This window comes from Hyperolius riggenbachi, chromosome 12, assembly GCF_040937935.1.
Source record: "Hyperolius riggenbachi isolate aHypRig1 chromosome 12, aHypRig1.pri, whole genome shotgun sequence".
NCBI lineage: Eukaryota > Metazoa > Chordata > Amphibia > Anura > Hyperoliidae > Hyperolius > Hyperolius riggenbachi.
In genome coordinates this window covers 218,380,038-218,403,390 of record NC_090657.1, presented here as the reverse complement: position 1 = coordinate 218,403,390, position 23,353 = coordinate 218,380,038, and the positions used below count along the sequence as shown (strand labels likewise).

Here is a 23,353-nt window from a genome sequence, read left to right as displayed (position 1 = left end):
CACCCCCAGAGCCCACCGCAACACTTTTGGAGATAGAGCCTTCGGTCATGCTGCCCCTACACTTTGGAACTCCCTGCCACACCCAATCAGGACATCTCTATCCCTGGAAGCATTTGAAGGGAAGGTCCAAGGTGTTCAAAAATTAAAAATCTACTTACCTGGTGCTACCTCCAGCCCCTTGCAGCCCTCCTGTGCCTTCAACATAGCGCCGCTCTCTGCCGGTGGCACGCGGTCCCCTCCGGTGCAAGATGTCTACTGAGCTCCAGCGTGCAGCTCACATCATCTGGACTGTAATGCGCAATATGCATTTCTCAAGGTTTTCATTCTGTCCTGTGCAAGAGTTCAGGTCCACTTCAAAGGACAACTCAAGCAAGAGTTAGGGTTGGTGCGCACCAGAGCAGTTCTGCAGCGATTTTTTTTAAAACGCTTGCAGGGGGAAAACCGCTTGGCTAATGAAAGTGAATGGGCTGGTGCACACCAGAGCGGCTCGTTTTTTCCACAAACGCAAACTCGGGGGCTGCAGCATTTGTTAGATTTCTGAGGCGTTTCTGCCTCAATGTAAAGTATAGGAAAGTGGAAAACCGCTCTGAAAAACACCAGATCAGAGCGGTTTTCCAGGCGTTTTTGTTACAGAAGTTGTTCAGTAACAGCTTTACTGTAACAATATATGAAATCTGCTACACAAAAATGCTCCCAAATACGCTAGGCATGTTTAGAAAATCTCTGTAAACATGCCTAGAATTGCTCTGAAATCTGCTCCAAAAATTGCTAGCGTTTTGCGGATCTGCTAGAGGTTTTTGTTGTGCACTGGGCCTTACATGGAGGCTGCCATATTTATTTCCTTTTAAGCAATACCAGTTGCCCGGCAGTCCTGAAGATCCTGTGTCTCTTATACTTTTAGCCATAGACCCTGAACAAGCATGCAGCAGATCAGGTGTTTCTGACATTATTGCCAAATCTGACTAGATTAGCTGCATGCTTGTTTCTAGTGTTATTCAGACACTACTGCAGCTAAATAGATCAGCAGGGCTGCCAGGCAACTGGTATTGTTTAAAAGGAAATACATATGGCAGCCTCATTCTTCTCACATCAGTTGTCGTTTTATGGCCCTTTCCCACTGGCTGCGATATGCTTTAAAAAAAAAAAAAAAAAAAAAAAAAAAAAAAAAAAAAGATTGCAGCAGTTTTGCCAATCGCTAGAGCACTCAAGTGCTTGTTATCCACTGGAGCGCGTCGCTTTTTCCACGCACACAATTGCTGGCTCGCGCAGTCACGATTGAGCTCTGTTCCCACCGGGTAAACATTGCACTCGCCGCTAGTGGAAATTGCTGATTGGGCGTATGCACCACACTGCGATCGCGTATGTAAGCAGCAGTGGAAAACTACCCTAGGGGCTATCCGTGGCAACCAAACTGACTGTGGCAATAAAGGCCCTTTCACTCTCGTAACCCGCATTCGGATTAACGTGTGCTTTTTTCCACGCATCACTATATCTTTTCGTGTTTGGCGTCAATTTTATTAAAGAATGCAGCTTGCTTCGCTCTTACACATGCAAAGTAAATGCAAGAAATGCGTACGCAAATATGACAGTAGTGATTTTCCAAGGAAATTCGCACGTAGTGCATTTGTAAAAAAAAAAAGTGCCAACGTTCAGCGTGAAATGGCTCCAAGTAGTCTGCTGACCAGGTAAAGACAAATGCCCCCCCCACGCCCTCCTGTAGCTCCCCAGCGCCTCTTTGCATCAGTAGCAGCTTGCGCAGCATTTGCGCGCGGCGACGACCAGCCAAAGGCGCAGCAGGGGGACCAGGGCCCTTCTGTCACCTCCTAGGTTAATACTGAGTTATCGGCTTGTGCTTTGACGTGCGACACGTATCAGCCAGCGACACAGATGGATGACTGGCGAGAGACTCGTCGTTTCTACCAAAAGCCGACTCGAGAGAGGCGAGCGGGAGGGCGGCGAAAACTCTCCACGCTGATCACGCCGTCAGATTTTTCTTTAGAAGTTCCTCAGATGAAAAAGCAAGCAAGCCATTAAAAATGTCAGAAATTAACGAGATGAAGCCAGATAATCGTGACTCGCAGTCTGTGTCTATTGTCTTCACTTAGATAGACAGCAGGCATAACGCTACCTGGGCAGACAAGATGGCCGCTAGAGAGCTTCCTGTTCTGACCTGTGTGGCAGGAACTGGACTGCACAATACGTATGGCCATGGCTACAATACAATAGGCCGTAGCTACTTGTAATTGTTTAAGGCTCTGTCCACACTTGTCCAGTTGAAGATTGGATCTGTTTCAAACAGATCTGTTTTTAAAAAAAAACAACTCCTTTCCCGTTTTTTCGCAAACTGGCCAAAAATGTAATTTTTGCAGCATACGTTTCCAGTCCGTGGAAACCTATCTAAAGCCCTCTGTGGGTAGGGAGGGGGCCGCCATGCAGGAGGGGGAAGCAGCCAGGAAGGGGAGCAGCAGGCACAGCGGTGGGGACCCTCACCTGGTGCCCTCTTCCCCGCTCCCCCTCCAGCTAGTTTCATTATGAATCATTTAAAATCAATTTAGCAGCAAGTGGGAAACTTCCTTCCTTGCGTTCCACCGCTCGCCGTGTCACTTCCTTCCATGCCGCCCTCTGTATTTCAGTGCAGGAAGTGAGGCAGCGAGCAGTGAAACGCAAGGAAGATCCCCGCTCTCTGCTTGCTGCTAAATTGATTTTAAATGATTGATGATTAATGAAACTAACTGGAGGGGAAGGGGGGACCCAGGTGAGGGAGGGGGGAGAGCCGCCCCTCCCTGCCGCTGTGCACGCTGCCCCCCCCCCTAGCATGGCGGGCCCCGTCCCCACACACAGACAGGGCTGGGACAACATGAACGGCTCTGTTTCTGTGTCCAAAGCTGCCTGTGTAGAGGGAGGCCCGTTTCTGCATTGCCTTTTTAACTACCCCTTGTGTATCCGGGGTCTGTGAAAATCCGGAAAATCAATTCAGTTTTTTAAAACGGATCCCGGGGATCGCCCACGGATCCGTTCTGAAAGTGACTTAAAACGGCCGCTATGTTTAACATTGGTATCCGTGGCTCCGGGCCCAAAAACGGAATAGTTGTTCAAAACTGCAAATTATGCTCTATGCTGTCCGATCCTCAACTTCTGAATGGAGGTTGATGGAACCCAGCTTCAGCCTCCAACAGTGAGAAATACAGGCCTCGTTTCCACGTCCCCAGACCTACTGAACAGAACGGAGAGATCAGGGAGATCTAAGGGGTGGGACCTTCACAGCCGGTAGTGTCTTCCTGTGCGCTACTATGAACACACTCTCCTAGCAGCAGTTTACATGTGAGATCACACAACCAATGAAAATTAGGTTAATTTTAGTAGATATTTAGTATGCAGTGTGTGCCCATGGGGACTTGGAATTTATCCACTAGATGTATTGCCTTTGAAGGAATGCCAGTTACCCAGCTGTTACACTAATCCCTTGACTTCAACACACCCGGAACAAGCATGCAGCCAGCGGAGTCACACCTGGAACAAGCATGCAGCCAGCGGAGTCACACCTGGAACAAGCATGCAGCCAGCGGAGTCACACCTGGAACAAGCATGCAGCCAGTGGAGTCACACCTGGAACAAGCATGTAGCCTGTGGAGTCACACCCGGAACAAGCATGCAGCCAGCGGAGTCACACCTGGAACAAGCATGCAGCCAGCGGAGTCACACCTGGAACAAGCATGCAGCCAGCGGAGTCACACCTGGAACAAGCATGCAGCCAGCGGAGTCACACCTGGAACAAGCATGCAGCCAGTGGAGTCACACCTGGAACAAGCATGCAGCCAGTGGAGTCACGCCTGGAACAAGCATGCAGCCAGCGGAGTCACACCTAGAATAAGCATGCAGCCAGCAGAGTCACACCTGGAACAAGCATGCAGCCAGCAGAGTCACGCCTGGAACAAGCATGCAACCAGCAGAGTCACACCTGGAACAAGCATGCAACCAGCAGTCACACATGGAACAAGCATGCAGCTTGTGGTGTCGCACCTGGAACAAGCATGCAGCCAGCGGAGTCACACCTGGAACAAGCATGCAGCCTGTGGAGTCACACCTGGAACAAGCATGCAGCAAGCGGAGCCACACCTGGAACAAGCATGCAGCCAGTGGAGCCACACCTGGAACAAGAATGCAGCCAGTGGAGCCACACCTGGAACAAGCATGCAGCCAGCGGAGTCACACCTGGAACAAGCATGCAGCCAGTAGCATCACACCTGGAACAAGCAAGCAGCCAATGGAGTCACACCTGGAACAAGCATGCAGCAAGCGGAGCCACACCTGGAACAAGCATGCAGCCAGTGGAGCCACACCTGGAACAAGCATGCAGCCAGTGGAGTCACACCTGGAACAAGCATGCAGCCAGTGGAGCCACACCTGGAACAAGCATGCAGCCAGCAGAGACACACCTGGAACAAGTATGCAGCCAGCAGAGACACACTTGGAACAAGCATGCAGCCAGCGGAGTCGCACCCAGAGCAAGCATGCAGCCAGCGGAGTCACACCTGGAACACGCACGCAGCCAGGGGAGCCACACCTGGAACAAGCATGCAGCCAGCGGAGTCACACCTGGAACAGGCATGCAACCAGCAGAGTCACACCTGGAACAAGCATGCAACCAGCAGTCACACATGGAACAAGCATGCAGCTTGTGGTGTCGCACCTGGAACAAGCATGCGGCCAGTGGAGCCACACCTGGATCAAGCATGCAGCCAGTGGAGCCACACCTGGAACAAGCATGCAGCCAGTGGAGCCACACCTGGAACAATCATGCAGCCAGCGGAGTCACACCTGGAACAAGCATGCAGCCAGTGGAGCCACACCTGGAACAAGCATGCAGCCAGCGGAGTCACACCTGGAACAAGCATGCAGCCAGTGGAGTCACACCTGGAACAAGCATGCAGCCAGTGGAGCCACACCTGGAACAAGCATGCAGCCAGTGGAGCCACACCTGGAACAAGCATGCAGCCAGCAGAGACACACCTGGAACAAGCATGCAGCCAGCGGAGTCACACATGGAGCAAGCATGCAGCCAGCGGTGTTGCAACTGGAACAAGCATGCAGCTAGCGGAGTCAACCCTGGAACAAGCATGCAGCCTGTGGAGTCACACCTGGAACAAGCATGCAGCCAGCGGAGTCACACCTGGAACAAGCATGCAGCCAGTGGAGCCACACCTGGAACAAGCATGCAGCCAGCGGAGTCACACCTGGAACAAACATGCAGCCAGTGGAGTCACACCTGGAACAAGCATGCAGCCAGTGGAGCCACACCTGGAACAAGCATGCAGCCAGTGGAGCCACACCTGGAACAAGCATGCAGCCAGCAGAGACACACCTGGAACAAGCATGCAGCCAGCGGAGTCACACATGGAGCAAGCATGCAGCCAGCGGTGTTGCAACTGGAACAAGCATGCAGCTAGCGGAGTCAACCCTGGAACAAGCATGCAGCCTGTGGAGTCACACCTGGAACAAGCATGCAGCCAGCGGAGACACACCTGGAACAAGCATGCAGCCAGCGGAGTCACCCCTGGAACAAGCAGGCAGCCAGCGGAGTCACCCCTGGAACAAGCAGGCAGCCAGCGGAGTCACACCTGGAACAAGTATGCAGCCAGCAGAGTCACACCTGGAACAAGCATGCAGCCAGTGGAGTCACACCTGGAGCAAGTATGCAGCCAGCAGAGACACACTTGGAACAAGCATGCAGCCAGCGGAGTCGCACCCGGAGCAAGCATGCAGCCAGCGGAGTCACACCTGGAACACGCACGCAGCCAGGGGAGTCACACCTGGAACAAGCATGCAGCCAGCGGAGTCACACCTGGAACAAGCATGCAGCCAGCGGAGTCACACCTGGAACAGGCATGCAACTAGGGGAGTCACACCTGGAACAGGCATGCAACTAGGGGAGTCACACCTGGAACAGGCATGCAACTAGGGGAGTCACACCTGGAACAGGCATGCAACCAGCAGAGTCACACCTGGAACAAGCATGCAACCAGCAGTCACAACCTGGAACAAGCATGCAGCCAGTGGAGTCACACCTGGAACAAGCATGCAGCCAGTGGAGTCACACCTGGAACAAGCATGCAGCCAATGGAGCCACACCTGGAACAAGCATGCAGCCAGCAGAGACACACCTGGAACAAGCATGCAGCCAGCAGAGTCACACATGGAGCAAGCATGCAACCAGCAGAGTCACACACGGAACAAGCATGCAGCCAGCGGTGTTGCAACTGGAACAAGCATGCAGCTAGCGGAGTCAACCCTGGAACAAGCATGCAGCCTGTGGAGTCACACCTGGAACAAGCATGCAGCCAGCGGAAACACACCTGGAACAAGCATGCAGCCAGCGGAGTCACCCCTGGAACAAGCAGGCAGCCAGCGGAGTCACACCTGGAACAAGTATGCAGCCAGCAGAGTCACACCTGGAACAAGCATGCAGCCAGTGGAGTCACACCTGGAGCAAGTATGCAGCCAGCAGAGACACACTTGGAACAAGCATGCAGCCAGCAGAGTCGCACCCGGAGCAAGCATGCAGCCAGCGGAGTCACACCTGGAACAAGCATGCAGCCAGCGGAGTCGCATCCGGAACAAGCATGCAGCCAGCGGAGTCACACCTGGAACAAGCATGCAGCCAGCGGAGTCACACCTGGAACAGGCATGCAACTAGGGGAGTCACACCTGGAACAGGCATGCAGCCAGCAGAGACACACCTGGAACAAGCATGCAACCAGCAGAGTCAAACCTGGAACAAGCATGCAACCAGCAGTCACACATGGAACAAGCATGCAGCCAGCGGAGTCACACCTGGAACAAGCATGCAGCCAGCGGAGTCACACATGGAGCAAGCATGCAACCAGCAGAGTCACACCTGGAACAAGCATGCAACCAGCAGAGTCACACCTGGAACAAGCATGCAACCAGCAGTCACACATGGAACAAGCATGCAGCCAGCGGAGTCACACCTGGAACAAGCATGCAGCCAGCGGAGTCACACATGGAGCAAGCATGCAACCAGCAGAGACACACCTGGAACAAGCATGCAACCAGCAGAGTCACACCTGGAACAAGCATGCAACCAGCAGTCACACATGGAACAAGCATGCAGCCAGTGGAGCCACACCTGGAACAAGCATGCAGCCAGCGGAGTCACACCTGGAACAAGCATGCAGCCAGCGGAGTCACACCTGGAACAAGCATGCAGCCAGCAGAGACACACCTGGAACAAGCATGCAGCCAGTGGAGTCACACCTGGAACAAGCATGCAGCCAGTGGAGTCACACCTGGAACAAGCATGCAGCCAGCGGAGTCACACCTGGAACAGGCATGCAACTAGGGGAGTCACACCTGGAACAGGCATGCAGCCAGCAGAGACACACCTGGAACAAGCATGCAACCAGCAGAGTCACACCTGGAACAAGCATGCAACTAGCAGTCACACATGGAACAAGCATGCAGCCAGCGGAGTCACACCTGGAACAAGCATGCAGCCAGCGGAGTCACACATGGAGCAAGCATGCAACCAGCAGAGTCACACCTGGAACAAGCATGCAACCAGCAGAGTCACACCTGGAACAAGCATGCAACCAGCAGTCACACATGGAACAAGCATGCAGCCAGCGGAGTCACACCTGGAACAAGCATGCAGCCAGCGGAGTCACACATGGAGCAAGCATGCAACCAGCAGAGACACACCTGGAACAAGCATGCAACCAGCAGAGTCACACCTGGAACAAGCATGCAACCAGCAGTCACACATGGAACAAGCATGCAGCCAGTGGAGCCACACCTGGAACAAGCATGCAGCCAGCGGAGTCACACCTGGAACAAGCATGCAGCCAGCGGAGTCACACCTGGAACAAGCATGCAGCCAGCAGAGACACACCTGGAACAAGCATGCAGCCAGTGGAGTCACACCTGGAACAAGCATGCAGCCAGTGGAGTCACACCTGGAACAAGCATGCAGCCAGCGGAGTCACACCTGGAACAAGCATGCAGCCAGCGGAGTCACACTTGGAACAAGCATGCAGCCAGCGGAGTCACACATGGAGCAAGCATGCAACCAGCAGAGTCACACATGGAACAAGCATGCAGCCAGCGGTGTTGCAACTGGAACAAGCATGCAGCTAGCGGAGTCAACCCTGGAACAAGCATGCAGCCTGTGGAGTCACACCTGGAACAAGCATGCAGCCAGCGGAGACATCTGGAACAAGCATGCAGCCAGCGGAGTCACCCCTGGAACAAGCAGGCAGCCAGCGGAGTCACACCTGGAACAAGCAGGCAGCCAGCGGAGTCACACCTGGAACAAGTATGCAGCCAGCAGAGTCACACCTGGAACAAGCATGCAGCCAGTGGAGTCACACCTGGAGCAAGTATGCAGCCAGCAGAGACACACTTGGAACAAGCATGCAGCCAGCGGAGTCGCACCCGGAGCAAGCATGCAGCCAGCGGAGTCACACCTGGAACAAGCATGCAGCCAGCGGAGTCGCATCCGGAACAAGCATGCAGCCAGCGGAGTCACACCTGGAACAAGCATGCAGCCAGCGGAGTCACACCTGGAACAGGCATGCAACTAGGGGAGTCACACCTGGAACAGGCATGCAGCCAGCAGAGACACACCTGGAACAAGCATGCAACCAGCAGAGTCACACCTGGAACAAGCATGCAACCAGCAGTCACACATGGAACAAGCATGCAGCCAGCGGAGTCACACCTGGAACAAGCATGCAGCCAGCGGAGTCACACATGGAGCAAGCATGCAACCAGCAGAGTTACACCTGGAACAAGCATGCAGCTTGTGGTGTCGCACCTGGAACAAGCATGCAGCCAGCGGAGTCACACCTGGAACAAGCATGCAGCCTGTGGAGTCACACCTGGAACAAGCATGCAGCAAGCGGAGCCACACCTGGAACAAGCATGCAGCCAGTGGAGCCACACCTGGAACAAGCATGCAGCCAGTGGAGCCACACCTGGAACAAGCATGCAGCCAGCGGAGTCACACCTGGAACAAGCATGCAGCCAGCGGAGTCACACCTGGAACAAGCATGCAGCCAGCAGAGACACACCTGGAACAAGCATGCAGCCAGTGGAGTCACACCTGGAACAAGCATGCAGCCAGTGGAGTCACACCTGGAACAAGCATGCAGCCAGCGGAGTCACACCTGGAACAAGCATGCAGCCAGCGGAGTCACACCTGGAACAAGCATGCAGCCAGTGGAGTCACACTTGGAACAAGCATGCAGCCAGCGGAGTCACACATGGAGCAAGCATGCAACCAGCAGAGTCACACATGGAACAAGCATGCAGCCAGCGGTGTTGCAACTGGAACAAGCATGCAGCTAGCGGAGTCAACCCTGGAACAAGCATGCAGCCTGTGGAGTCACACCTGGAACAAGCATGCAGCCAGCGGAGACATCTGGAACAAGCATGCAGCCAGCGGAGTCACCCCTGGAACAAGCAGGCAGCCAGCGGAGTCACACCTGGAACAAGTATGCAGCCAGCAGAGTCACACCTGGATCAAGCATGCAGCCCGTGGAGTCGCACCCGGAGCAAGCATGCAGCCAGCGGAGTCACACCTGGAACAAGCATGCAGCCAGGGGAGTCACACCTGGAACAGGCATGCAACCAGGGGAGTCACACCTGGAACAGGCATGCAACTAGCGGAGTCACACCTGGAACAAGCATGCAGCCAGCAGTCCCACCTGGAACAAGCATGCAGTCAGCAGTCCCACCTGGAACAAGCATGCAGCCAGTTGAGTCACTCCAGGAACAAGCATGCAGCTAGTGGAGTCACTTCTGGAACAAGCATGCATCCTGTGGAGTCACACCTGGAACAAGCATGCAGCCAGTAAAGTCACTCCTGGAACAGGCATGCAGCCAGCAGAGTTACACCTAGAACAAGCATGCAGCTAGCAGAGTCACACCTGAAACAAGCATGCAGTCTGTGGAGTCAGAAAACAATCTGATTCTGGGCTAGTGCGTCAGAGGATATTTGAAGCATAGAATTAATGCAATGTTTTGTAAAGGACAGCTGTCATATGTATTTCCTTATAAACAATACCAGTTGCCTGGCCGCCCTGCTGGTCTATCTGGCTGCTGTGGTGTCTGAATAACACCAGAAACAAGCATGCAGCTAATGTTGTCATATCTGTCTAATTTGTCAGAAATTAGATCCGCAGGACAGCCAGGCAACTGGTATTGCTTAATAGGAAATAAAAATGGCAGCCTCCATATCCCTTTCATTACAGTTGTCCTTTAAAGTGAACCTAAAGTCAAGTAAAAAAAAAAAATCAGATTAACTCACCTGGGGCTTCCCTCAGCCCCCTGCAGCCGATCGGTGCCCACGCAGCCCCGCTCCGATGGTCCAGGACCCGCCGGCGAACACTTCCGGTTTGGCCGTCACCGGCCGACAGGCATTGGAACGCGAGTGATTCTTCGCGTTCCCAGCCTGTATATCGCCCCCTATGCTGCTATTGCGGCCTCCTAGGGGGCGATATACAGGCTGGGAACGCGAAGAATCACTCGCATTCCCATGCCTGTCGGCCGGTGACGGCAAAACCGGAAATGTTCGCCGGCGGGTCCTGGAGCGTCGCAGCGGGGCTGCGAGGGAAAGAATCGGCTGCAGGGGTCTGAGGGAAGCCCCAGGTGAGTTAACCTCCCTGGCGTTCTATTAAGATTGCCAGGGAGGCTGCGGGAGGGTTTTTTTTTAATAAAAAAAAAACTATTTCATGCAGCCAACTGAAAGTGACATGAAAGCCCACTAGAGGGCGCTCCGGATGCGTTCTTCTGATCGCCTCCGGCGGCCAGAAGTAACACGGAAGGCCACAATGAGCGGCCTTCCGTGTTTCGCTTACCTCGTCGCCATGGCAACGAGCGGAGTGACGTCATGGACGTCAGCCGACGTCCTGACGTCAGCCGCCTCCGATCCAGTTCTTAGCGCTGGCCGGAACTTTTTGTTCCGGTTACGCTGGGCTCAGGCGGCTGGGGGGACCCTCTTTCGCCGCTGCATGCGGCGGATCGCCGCGCTGCAGCGGCGATCAGGTAGCACACGCGGCTGGCAAAGTGCCGGCTGCGTGTGCTGCTTTTTATTTGAGCCAAATCGGCACAGCAGGGCCTGAGCGGCAGGCTCCGGCGGTACTGGACGAGCTGAGCTCGTCCAGACCGCTCAGCAGGTTAATCTCATTTTTTTACTTGACTTTAGGTTCACTTTAAGAAGTCCATCCATGGAACAATCCACCTCACTGTCACTTTAGTGATTTACCCATCAGCAGCTCTCAGTGGTCTCACCTTGGACAGGGCTCTGGCCTTCTGACCATCCGCAGAGTTCAGGTCCTCGTGGACCCGGTCCAGCAGCCACAGCAGGAACTCTAAGGCATCATGCTGGGAATTCCCCCGGAACTGGGAGCCGTACTTGGAAACCACGTTCTGAAAGAGAGAGAATACAAGAGTCAGTTAATGGCACGTGTAACACGTGGGCCAGCCAGATTCAGGTGACATGCTGCCCTATACATAGCGCCCCCTGCAGGTCACCTGGCCCTTTTGGCAAAGTGAGGTGGGGGAAGGTTCTAGAGGCATGACAGCCAGGCCCTCTGATATCACCCAGTCCCCTAGGCACCTGCCTAAGCTGCCCTGTAAGGGATCGGGCTCTGGTTTGGCAGCCTCTGGGGGTGGCGGTGGCACTGAGGTTAGAGAACAACTGAAGTGAGAGAGATATGGAGGCTGCCATATTTATTTCCTTTTAAAAAACAATACTGGTTGCCTGGCAGCCCTGCTGATCCATTTGCCTGCAGTAGTGTCTGAATTACACCAGAAGCATGCAGCTAATCTGGTCAGGTCTGATAATATTGTCCGAAACACCTGATCTGCTGCATGCTTGATCAGGGGCTATTGCTAAAAGTATTAGAGGCAGAGAATCAGGAGGCCAGCCAGGCAACTGGTATTGCTTACAAGGAAATAAATATGGCAGCCTCCATATCCCGCTCACTACAGTTGTCCTTTAAGCAGGCAAGTCAGAACACCTGATCTGCACACCCCTTCTAGCCGAATGAATTGCTTCTATCAAGATTCTGCACATGCTCTGAAGGACACAATGTATTCAAGAAAAATGCCTTCCAAATTGGAGTTGTTATAGCTATTTGCTGAAGGTGCTGATTTATTTGGTATCAAAAAACAGCTGCAGCCTCCGTAGAAGCGCAGACATGCGCAAAACGGCTGTCAGGCTTTGCACCCAGCACCCAACTCTTCAACTTTTACCCTCAATGGTACGTTGTACCTATGCAGCACCTGCAGCAGTGCCGGTTTTCTCTGCTCTTTATGCTTGCAACTACTAAGTACTTTATACCAGAGCATGCTCATAGCTGATTTAAAGGGCTAGCTGGATGGGCCACCATTGCACAGCTCGCTACTTGCATCAAAAGTGGTGCCAACCCACTACTCTACACTTTGCTCCAGTATTTAAAGTGGCCCTGTACTCTTGCACAGGACAGAAGGAAAACCTAGAGAAATGCACCCTGTATGTATTTAGAGAGTTTACCCCGTCTAATTCGGGCTGCCATGGATTGGACCTGTTTTTCCAGCCCCTCCCACAAATGCCCGATGTGGTGTGTGTGTGTAATAGGGAATATTTTGAAACAATCCGACCCACAAATCATTAAAAATATTTTTTTCTTTCAAACAAAATTGTGTGATTAAAAAAAAAGAAAGAAAAAAAACTATGATTCATAATAAACTGCCCCATCCGTGGATACGTTAAAGCCAAGCACTGCCGATCCGGAAACCGACCTGGCGAGGTTGGCATCTGCACCAGAGGAGACCGGGAGCCACCGGAGCAGTGGCGAGGACACAGGACAGCTGCCAGGGGTTGGAGGAAGCACCAGGTATGTGGATTTTTGTTTTTCAGGGACCTTGGACGTATCCTTTAAAGGAAACCTAAACTGAGAAGGATATGGATTTTTCCTTTTAAAATAATACCAGTTGCCTGACTCTCCTGCTGATCCTGTGTCTCTAATACTTTTAGCCACAGCCCCTGAACAGACATGCAGATCAGGTGCTCTGACTGAAGTCAGACTGGATTAGCTGCATGCTTGTTTCAGGTGTGTGATTCAGCCACTATTGCAGCCAAAGAGATCAGTAGGACTGCCAAGCAACTGGTATTGTTTAAAAGGAAACATCCACATCACTCTCGGTTTAGGTTCCCTTTCCCTCGCCATCTTCCCGCTGTGTCTCTAGCCCCCCGCAATTAAGCAGCTTGGCTGGGCTGCGCATGTCTGATGAAGCGCAACTCGGCCAGGCTACCGGGGACCAGAGTAACCCGAGGAGACGGAGAGTGACGAGTGGCCTTGGGGGGGGGGGGGGGGGGGGGGCTTAAGGAATCCCCAGGTAAGTATGGAACCCGAAACGCTTCTCATCTCAGGTACACTTTAAGGATCCAATAGGACAGATCTTTAACGTCGCTTGAGCAGGATCGGCAGCCCCCATACACACAATAATCGCCGGCTCAAAAAATGTACTTCCTGTTGACTATGAGTGACCGAATTCCAATCTTCTTACAATTTGCATTATATCTGCATACAAGCTGGAACTATTAGCATGTAAGAGTAATGTGGCCAGGGGTGCCCAGGTACAGAACCCTATATATACACCTCCACACGACCCCCCCACCCCCCCCCCCCCCTCGGTTATCTGGCTGAGAACAGACAGGATTTTATGATGTCCCCATTGCTGTACGGCCTGGCTGAGCGGTGGGGACATTCCTCCAGCCGCCTGACAATGGCACTCCTGTCCCCTGGCCTCCTTCCAGAGGATGATCTCACCTCTGCCTGGAATAGCAGTGTCAGGGGGGACACAGGAGATGCCACAATGACAGGTCAGCAGAGGACGGCCATGACAGGTCCATACAGAGCCTGCCTGTGCCTAGACTGACTCATCTTCCAATCAGCATAAGATGTCAGAGGTCCTGGGTCATATTGTCACTGTTACACGGGAGGCTCAGAGGGTGACCAGAAACATCCCACCTGTAAGTCTGGGGGGCGCACCGTGCAGAGAACCCGGAGTTTTCTGACTTCTGTCATTTTCTCTGCATTTTGCAGTTTTGAGAAAAAACGGAAGGTCCGCACCAGTCCAAGGTTCCAAGCTTTATTCCGACATATACATCAGCAAGACATTAGGACAAGCATCAGAGAGCTGACATGTTTCGAGCCATTCAGGCCCTTAATCATAGCTAACTGACTAATGGTAAACTCCCCTTAAATAGGGGATTGTCTGAACACCTGATCCTCTGAACTACATCCAAAAGGGGGAGGGGACAGAGGAGAAAACCATAGTTTTACAGGTGCAAGGCATATTTCTTCTGAATAGGTACATACAAAATGCATAAAACCACATACACAGAAAATTAAAACATATTAAAATATTTTCTATCTCAAAGAGCAGCAAAACAAAGTTTATAAATTTAGCGACATGCTATATGCTATTTTGCAGTTTTGGTTGTGCGTTTTTGTTTGCGTTTTTCACACTGTTTTTTTTAATACTCTCCCTTTTTAAAGCACACCTGCCGTGAGAGGGGATATGGAGGCTGCCATATTTATTTCCTTTTAAACAATACCAGTTGCCTGGCTGTCCTGCTGTTCTCTTTGGCTGCTGTAGTGGCTGAATCACACCCCTGAAACAAGCATGCAGCTAATCCAGTCTGACTTCAGTCAGAGCACCTGATCTGCATGCTTGTTCAGGGGCTGTGGCTGAAAGTATTAGAGGCAGAGGATCAGCAGGACAGCTAGGCAATCTGCATTGTTTAAAAGGAAATAAATATGGCAGCTTCCATATTCCTCTCAGTTCAGGTCCCCTTTAATGGGGAAAAATACAGTATCATATTTATTTTGTTAAAAACGCACACAAAATGTATACATTTTTTCCCAACACATTCATACAGTATGTGAGAAGAACCAACATGATGTGCGAGTTGGGGGGAGGGGCGGGCAGTGGCTGCACTAGGGGACATGTGCTGTGCTGCCTGAGGGTCACACTGTTTTTTAGCCCACTGACAGCATTGATTAGGGTACATGTGCTGTATGGGGGGGGGGGGGGGGGACACTTTTCTTATAGCTCACTGTCACCAATTGAGGGCGGTGGCTGCACTACGTACATACGTGTGTGTGCGTGCGCATGTGTATAGTAAGGGGGGGGGGGGGGGAGAGGGGAGTGTTTGGCACTAATTACTGCATTTCATATGTGGGAGTGCTTGCTACATTTCATATGTGGGGTATTCACAGCATTTCATATGTGAGTGTGATTATTGCAATTTATATGTAAGTGTAATTGCTGCATTCGGTATGTGGGGATAATTGCTGCATTCTATAGGCGGGGGCAATTGCTGTAATTCATTTGTGAAGAGAACTGCTAGATTTTGTAGGTGTGACTGCTGTGTTTTCTAGGTGGTGGCAATTGTTGCCTTACAAGTGTGATGCGATTTATCCATTTCAAATATAGGGTAATTTCTGCATTTCATACATGGGGTACCAGGTACTGCGTTTGTAACGTGGGGTAGTGATTGCTGCATTTGTAATAGGATATTAGACACCAAGAGGTGTCTAATAGTAAGCAGAATGGAAAACTCAAAAGTGAGTACAACAGGTGAATAATGTTCTCCAAAATAAACATATTTCTAGCAACAGTATAGAATACAACAAAGCCTTTTAACCTGTCAAAGTGGAGTGATTTGTATTAATAATTTTTTTTATTCAAAAATGTTGTAGGGGTTCCTCGACTCTAAAAAGTTTAACCTCCTTGGCAGCAACCCCGAGCTAGCGTTAGGGCGGAAAACCGCAGCTCAGAGCGGTAATCCCGACCTCTGTTCAAGGTAGCCGCCAGAGGCTGTGTGCTGAGCATTGCGCGTTATTACATACCTCCTGGGGGCAGGGCCGGTTTAAGCAACAATGGGGCCCAGGGCAAAATAAACCTGGGGGGCCCCCCCCCAACATATACCCCGGAACAAAAATCGGCATTAGGGGACCTTTTTTGCAGCTGGTATAGTCAGGGTGTGAAGTCCCAATCGGTCGGAGCTCCACATTCTGGCTATCCCAGCCTGCATGGGGACAAGGGGTTAAAAAGTTTCAGGAGGGGGGACCCCACATAATTTTTTTTTTTTTAAATTCCCACACTCTAAACATAAAAAAAAAAAATTGGGAAAATAGGAGAAAATGCCAGGGATCTTCATACAGCCATATTGCGGCTGTATAGCGATCCCTGGCCAAAGCGCTGCGGCTGCGTATAGACCCCCTGGAAACCCAGTCAGGAAATTTATTGCGCTTTTGTTTGATGCATGTAAAATTACACTACCGTTAGGTTTGCTACTAAAAAAGTGACATTTACCGCATTTAAAAGTATATTTTTTTCCTTCGAAAGTTTAAAATCGATTTTCTCAAAAACTATAAGGTCTTTTTGAAAAATTGTTTTTTCCTCTTATTCCTAATGATTTCCTTAGCATATCCTGCAAATTTAGGGTTTCTAGCATTTAAGGTGGATTTGCTATTAACCATTAAAGTCGGCAGGTTTTTAAACGTGCATTTCTTTTCCCTTTAAACTTTAAAATCGATTTTCTCAAAAACTATAAGGCCGATTTGAAAAAAAAAAAATTCCTCTTGTAGCCACTGGGGGCCCCTACAAGCTCTGGGGCAGCTGCCTCCTTTGCCTTTATGGTAGCGCCGGCCCTGCCTGGGGGATCCAGACGTTGGCCACTATCCTTCTTCCGCTCCTCCAAGGCTCAGCTTCCTCCGGGTGAGATCGCCAGCTGTCGTCATGACGACAGCCGGCAATCTCACTTTAGAGTTGCAGCACCACCCGGAGGATGGAGTTAAAACTGCAGCGCAGGAGCCAGGGAGGCGAGTGATTACTGGAACTGCGGCAGATCTCCCGGGCAGCACGATTTGTTCCACGCTTTAGGGTCTGAAAGGGTGCAAAAAAAAAATTGCACTGCTTAGAAACCCTAAAATCAGGAAAGAATCATAACGCCAAGGGGGTTAAGAAAGGCTGCTCCAGACAGCTCACATATTCTAGGCTTGTGACAAAGAGGAATCCTTGCTTTTTTGGAAAAATCACAGCCGGCTGCAAACAAACACAGAAAGGTCATTTTTAATAAAATTCAAAAATGCCTCCGGCGGCACCAATGCACATGGTCATTTTTGAACCGAAGTATGGCTTTAACCTGTTTGCTTAGACTGTTTGACAAGTAAACACGGCTGTCCGCACGCTGATGACCTCCGACCTTCCTGCGTTGATATCAAATACGCTCAGCGTTCCTGAAGAACCGGCTTCTGGGCCCTGCCGCTTCGGGAGGCACCCCAGGCGAATTCCAAGGGCCCTGAATGTCAGTGGAAAGGAATCCGGCCGGCATGACGAAAATAACCACACTGGACGGGCCGGTTCCGGCACACTGAGGCATTGTGCGAGCTAGACAAACCGGTTTGTCGGCCGGCGCGTCATTTCCAGCACAGGAGACGGCTGCAATGGTTTAACCCCTGCCGTGCCGGAGCCATCCATTATTGCTCACTGCAGAGGCAAACCCCCATCACTATATAAGTGTCTGTGTGTGTGGGGGATATGTTCTGGGGGTCTCGCGTCCCCCCTGCACACCTGGGTGGAACCACAAACAGCCAATCAGATTTCACCCATGCAAGTCAATGAAAAAAAATGTATAAGGCTGCCATTCTCACAGTAATAAAGCCAGAGTCCCCAAACTTGGCACAGTTGGTCAGTTGGTGACTGAGATTACAAATTCTGGATAAATGGGCGGGGCATAAAAAACATCCAAATTTCAGCCATTCATTTTGAATGGGAAAATGTAAACTGCAGCCATTGTTAGACTGTTAATGGCAGGGTTTTCAAACTTTGCACAGTTGGTCACTGGGTGACAGGGATTAATATTCAGGAAAGTGGGTGGAGCCTACAACAGCCAATCAAAACTCACCTATTGATTTTCATGGGGAATATTTTAATTAATAGGTACACTGAAGTAAGAAATTGCACCCGGCTGGTTATCTTGAGGGTTGGCCTCTCTGCAGGAGCTCGTACATGTAATAACAAATGTTTCACCTAATCCACACACTCCTCCATAAGCTGTAAAGGTCATAGCATGAGACGTGCAGCAAGTACAGTAGTGCAGAGCAAAACTAAAGGACATAAAGCACATAAAGAGATGACTGTGCACCTGTCTCTTTAAGACCTTTTATTCAGTAAACAGCATACAGCCACGAATGCAACAGTTTGATAAATAGTAAAGATGCATCAAACCTGGGTGGTGGAGGGTGTCTGGTGAGCTGGGAAGGGTGACCAGGGGGTGAACAGGACGGCACTGGTCTTAAAGAGACAGGTGCACAGTCATCTCTTTATGTGCTTTATATTTTAATTAATGGCAGAGGCCTCAAACCTGCCACAGTCGGTCATTGGGTGACTGGGGTTCAAATTCAGTAAACGGGGCGGAGCCACAAACAGACAATCAGATTTCTTTGCTGGATAAACTGCTTCCATTCACATATTTTGGCTGCCAGGAACCCGAAAGCTCACAAACTTGGTCATTGAGTGACTGTGTGTCAAGTTTACAAAAAGTTGGCGGAGCCAAAAACAAATTTCACTGGGAAAATGTAAACTGCAGTCATTCTTACACTGTTAATCACAGGTTTCTCAAACTTCATACACTTGGTCACCGTGACTGACATATTAAGGAAAAGCGGGTGGAGCCTACAACAGCCTCACCTATTGATTTTAAAGGGGAATATTTAAATTGTTGACATTCTTACACTGTTAATAGCAGAGGCCTCAGACCTGGTACAATCTGTCATTGGGTGACTGGAGTTCAAATTCAGAAAAGGGGACGGAGCCAAAAACAGCCAATCAGATTTATTTCATTTCTACAGGAAAATTGACATTATTGATGCAGAGGAACCAGATAGCTCACAAACTTGGTCATCGACTGTGTGTTAAGGTTAGAGAAAGTAGGCGGAGCCAACAACAGCCAAATATATACCCGGGCAACACCGGGTCTTCCGTTAGTACATAATACTTATAATTATCATCATCATGTCCTAAAGTGGCTCCTCCCACTCATTACTGCCCGAGCCAATGAGAGACGAGGTTCTATTATCACTACCTTCAGATATTCAGCTCTATAGAAGGAGTAACGGTGCCTATACATGATACAATCAAATCAATTGATTATCCCATGTTTTTCCAATAAACATTATGAGGGTTTGCCTACACAATCTGCTCATAATATTCAATATATGTTGACAACATAATTGAAAGTGTGTAACAGGCTTAAAGGACAACTGAAGTAGATATGGAGGCTGCCATATTAATTTCCTTTTAAACAATACCAGTTGCCTGGCAGCCATGCTGATTTATTTGGCTGCAGTAGGGTCTGAATCACACCAGAGACAAGCATGCAGCTAATCTGGTCAGATTTGACAATAATGTCAGAAACACCTGATCTGCTGCATGCTTGTTCAGGGTCTATGGCTAAAGGTATTAGAGGCAGAGGATCAGGCAGGCAAAAAGGAAATAAATATAGCAGCTTCTATAACCCTCTCACTTTAGTTGCCCTTTAATTGCTTAGGGCTACTGATAAGGCAAAAAAAATCCTCTGACCCAGGAGGAGGAGTCAGCAGCTGTTAGTTAACCAGCAGTCCTTAATTAACCAGCAGCAACAGGTGTGGATTAGTGATGCTCTCACAAGTAAATTCGAGTGCCTAAGCACTCGAATTCGTGATTTAAATGAGCATTAATTACTGCAGGTGTGCGGCGGGGACATAAGGGGTTATTTACGCATACATTTGCATCCTCCCTGCGTTCCAAATAGTTTGCACACCTCCTATTGGACGCGTTGCAAGCCTCGCGCCAACCCGCGTTACCTCCTTCAAGGACGTGTGCAAACTATTAAGGCACCATTAGGGCACGTTCACATTAGGGGCGTTTTCTGCCTTTTTTTCAAGCGCAGGCAATTTTCAAAATTACCCACGGAACGCTTTTGCAATGATTCTCTATGAGAAGGTTCATATCTGCGGGTTTCGGCCGCTGTGCGCTCCGCAAAGCAGTTCCTGTACCATTTTTGGGTCGATTTTGCTCTAATGGAAGGTATAGGAAGAGCGCTAAACACTCACAAAATCGCTTTGTGCGGCGATTGCGTTAGCGGTTTTAAGAATAAACACATTGTATTTATTCTTTTCCGGGTCAAAGAGTTCACTTCCTGACTGATGTCAGAATCAATTTATTTTCGCCAAGTAAGTTTGCACCTACAAGGAATTTGTCTTGGCAGTTGCTTAACAAACACAAACAAAAACAATACAAGGACAGACAGTGTGAATATTACAAGTTAAGGACGTATAGTGGCAGTAAGCAATGTGAGAATTGTTCATTTTCAGTTCTGTGCTGATTACTTTCAGTCCTAGCAGCTCTAACGTGGTTCAGCATTAAGTATGGCTACCGCTTGAGGAAAAAAGCTGTTCCTGTGTCTGGAGGTTTTGGTAACGATTGACCGGAGTCTTACTCCTGAAGGCATGCGCTGGAAGATGGAGTGAGCTGGGTGAGAGGGGTCAGAGGCAATCTTGGTCGCTCTCTTTCTGCACCTGCTAGCGTAAAGATCCTGCAGGGAAGGTAAGCTACAGCCAATTATCCTTTCCGCAGATCGGATGATGCGCTGCAGCCTCCCCTTTTCTAATGCTGAGCAGGAGCTGAACCATACAGTCATAGCTTATGTTATGGTGGATTCAATAATTGCAGTGTAGTGACAAAATGGAATCGCTCTGCAAAAGCGCTTTGCACAAAATCGTACAGCGCTGTGGAGTGCCAGGAGGGGGTAAAAATGCTGAGGAAAAACGATTTTAGATGTGAACAAAGCCTTATGCCTGGCATACACGGCCCAGATTCCTCTTATCAATCGAGCCGCTGATGGCTCGATTGATCATTTCCGATATGTCCGATCACCGCGTGGATCGATTCCCGGCTCGACCCCCGCGGGCGGATAATTGGCAAAAACGAAGCGCTGAGAAGGAAGTGCTCGCGGGGATGAACATGATGTGATCTGCGCGCAAGCGCGGATGAGTGGTGACGCGCCAGCATCGAGCCGGTGGCTCGATTCCGGCGCATAAACGTGTCGTGTATGCCCAGCATTTGACTGACTGGATTAGCTGCATGTTTCAGGTGTGTGATTCAGACACTACTGCAGCCAAATAGATCAACAAGACAGCCAGGCCGTGGTATTTATAACACAGGAAATAAATATGGCAGCCTCCATATCCCTCTCACTTCAGGTGGATTTTTAAATGTAAACCCTGTCCTAATATAAAGTGTGGGTGGCATGCGGTAAAAACGTAGTGTGCCGCAGGAGGAGGTTTTTACGCCCGCACACAAAAAGACGCAATAAATGTGAACCAGCCCACTGCATAACACTGGCATCGGATGTAATGCGGCTGCGCATGCAGCGCGATCGGACCTCCGCAGAGCAAGATACGCAGGGCGCTCCTCCGCATTTCCTGCAGCCAAACACTGACAGAGGAATTTACAAGCAACATACTCGGCTTTATCAGCTTCTGGACATCAATCAGCAGCAGCGGCCTGCAGAGGTCGGGGAAAGTTTAGCAGCGCAATATAAAACCTGGTTTATTGCAGAGAATTCCATTTATTTCTGCAGATCCCAACACTAGATGTAAACGTGCCACAAATAGGGGGATCGCAATCAGGCCGGGTGCACGCATGGCAGAAACGCTGGCGGAGGGGTAAACGCTGCGTTTTATGCAGCAATGTTAGTCTAGGGGACGCAGAAGGACCAGCGTTGCACTTGCGATTTACAGTAAGAGTTTTGCAGACGCTGGTAGTGTTATATGCAGGCTGGCTGCCAAAAAGCACATAATGAACGTCTATGGGAACGCATATGCATTTAACGGTTTTTCATTAAAAAGTAAACAGCTGTGATGGGTTTCCGCTTCCTGTTGTCTTCCTAGTGATTTGCATACATAAAAAAAAAGCATACATAACGCATACGAGTTTTCCATTAGTTAACTGCAAACGCACGCAAAACGCATCTGCGTAAAAAAAAGCAAAACGCAGAAAATACACAATAGCAAACGCACCATCAGAAAACGCTACGTTTTCACGCTATGTCATACGTGAACCCAGCCTCCGGGCTGGTTCTAGACTTTTTGCTTCCTGAGGCAAACTTGTGAGGATGCACCCCACCACTCAAATTTGGAATGATCGCACAGCACCCGACTGCTTCACTTAATGTTCTCACATGACATGCTGCAGCTCAACACAATAACACACAGGCTTCGCTGTAAGTCTGTGACAAACTGCTCACTCCATTCCTCCTCAGTCAGTACAGCAGTGCCACCTCCTCCCTTCTGCTGTGCAAGTCAAATGACACACTGCTGCTCTCCTGCCTCCAACTCCTCACTCACTGCCAGACTCCTCACACAGCACAACAAGCTGCTTTTCCCCAATGCTGCTCTCCTGCCTCCCCCTCCTCACTCACTGCCAGACTCCTCACACAGCACAACAAGCTGCTTTTCCCCAATGCTGCTCTCCTGCCTCCCCCCTCCTCACTCACTGTCAGACTCCTCACACAGCACAACAAGCTGCTTTTCCCCAATGCTGCTCTCCTGCCTCTCCCCTCCTCACTCACTGTCAGACTCCTCACACAGCACAACAAGCTGCTTTTCCCCAATGCTGCTCTCCTGCCTCCCCCCTCCTCACTCACTGCCAGACTCCTCACACAGCACAACAAGCTGCTTTTCCCCAATGATGCTCTCCTGCCTCCTCCCTCCTCACTCACTGCCAGACTCCTCACACAGCACAACAAGCTGCTTTTCCCCAATGATGCTCTCCTGCCTCCCCCCTCCTCACTCACTGCCAGACTCCTCACACAGAACAACAAGCTGCTTTTCCCCAATGATGCTCTCCTGCCTCCCCCCTCCTCACTCACTGTCAGACTCCTCACACAGCATAACAATCTGCTTTTCCCCAATGATGCTCTCCTGCCTCCCCCTCCTCACTCACTGCCAGACTCCTCACACAGCACAACAAGCTGCTTTTCCCCAATGATCACCTCTTCACCCCTCTCTCCTCCTCCTACTCTGACTGCCTGCTGTTAGTATAAACACACAGTACAAACATGCTGCCCCCGTAAACTTTACCACCTTGCTTCATGAGACTAATGCTGCGTACACACTGGCGACTATGGTCGTTTAAAACAGCTAATTAACGATCGTTCCGCCGACAATCGGGGAAAAAACTTTACCCAACGATCATTAACACGAACGACAAAAGAACGACATCGGGAAGATGG

At 50.4% G+C, this 23,353-nt stretch overlaps 1 protein-coding gene across 1 annotated transcript in view; it reads right to left on the bottom strand.

Annotated features, from left to right (window-relative positions):
* Positions 1-23,353, bottom strand: part of USP43 (ubiquitin specific peptidase 43) — a 130,783-nt gene that overhangs the window by 66,325 nt on the left and 41,105 nt on the right. Inside the window, exon 2 of the mRNA XM_068263425.1 lies at positions 11,311-11,448. Within this exon, the coding sequence (XP_068119526.1) occupies positions 11,311-11,448 (138 nt within the window). The remainder of the gene's footprint in view (positions 1-11,310; positions 11,449-23,353) is intronic.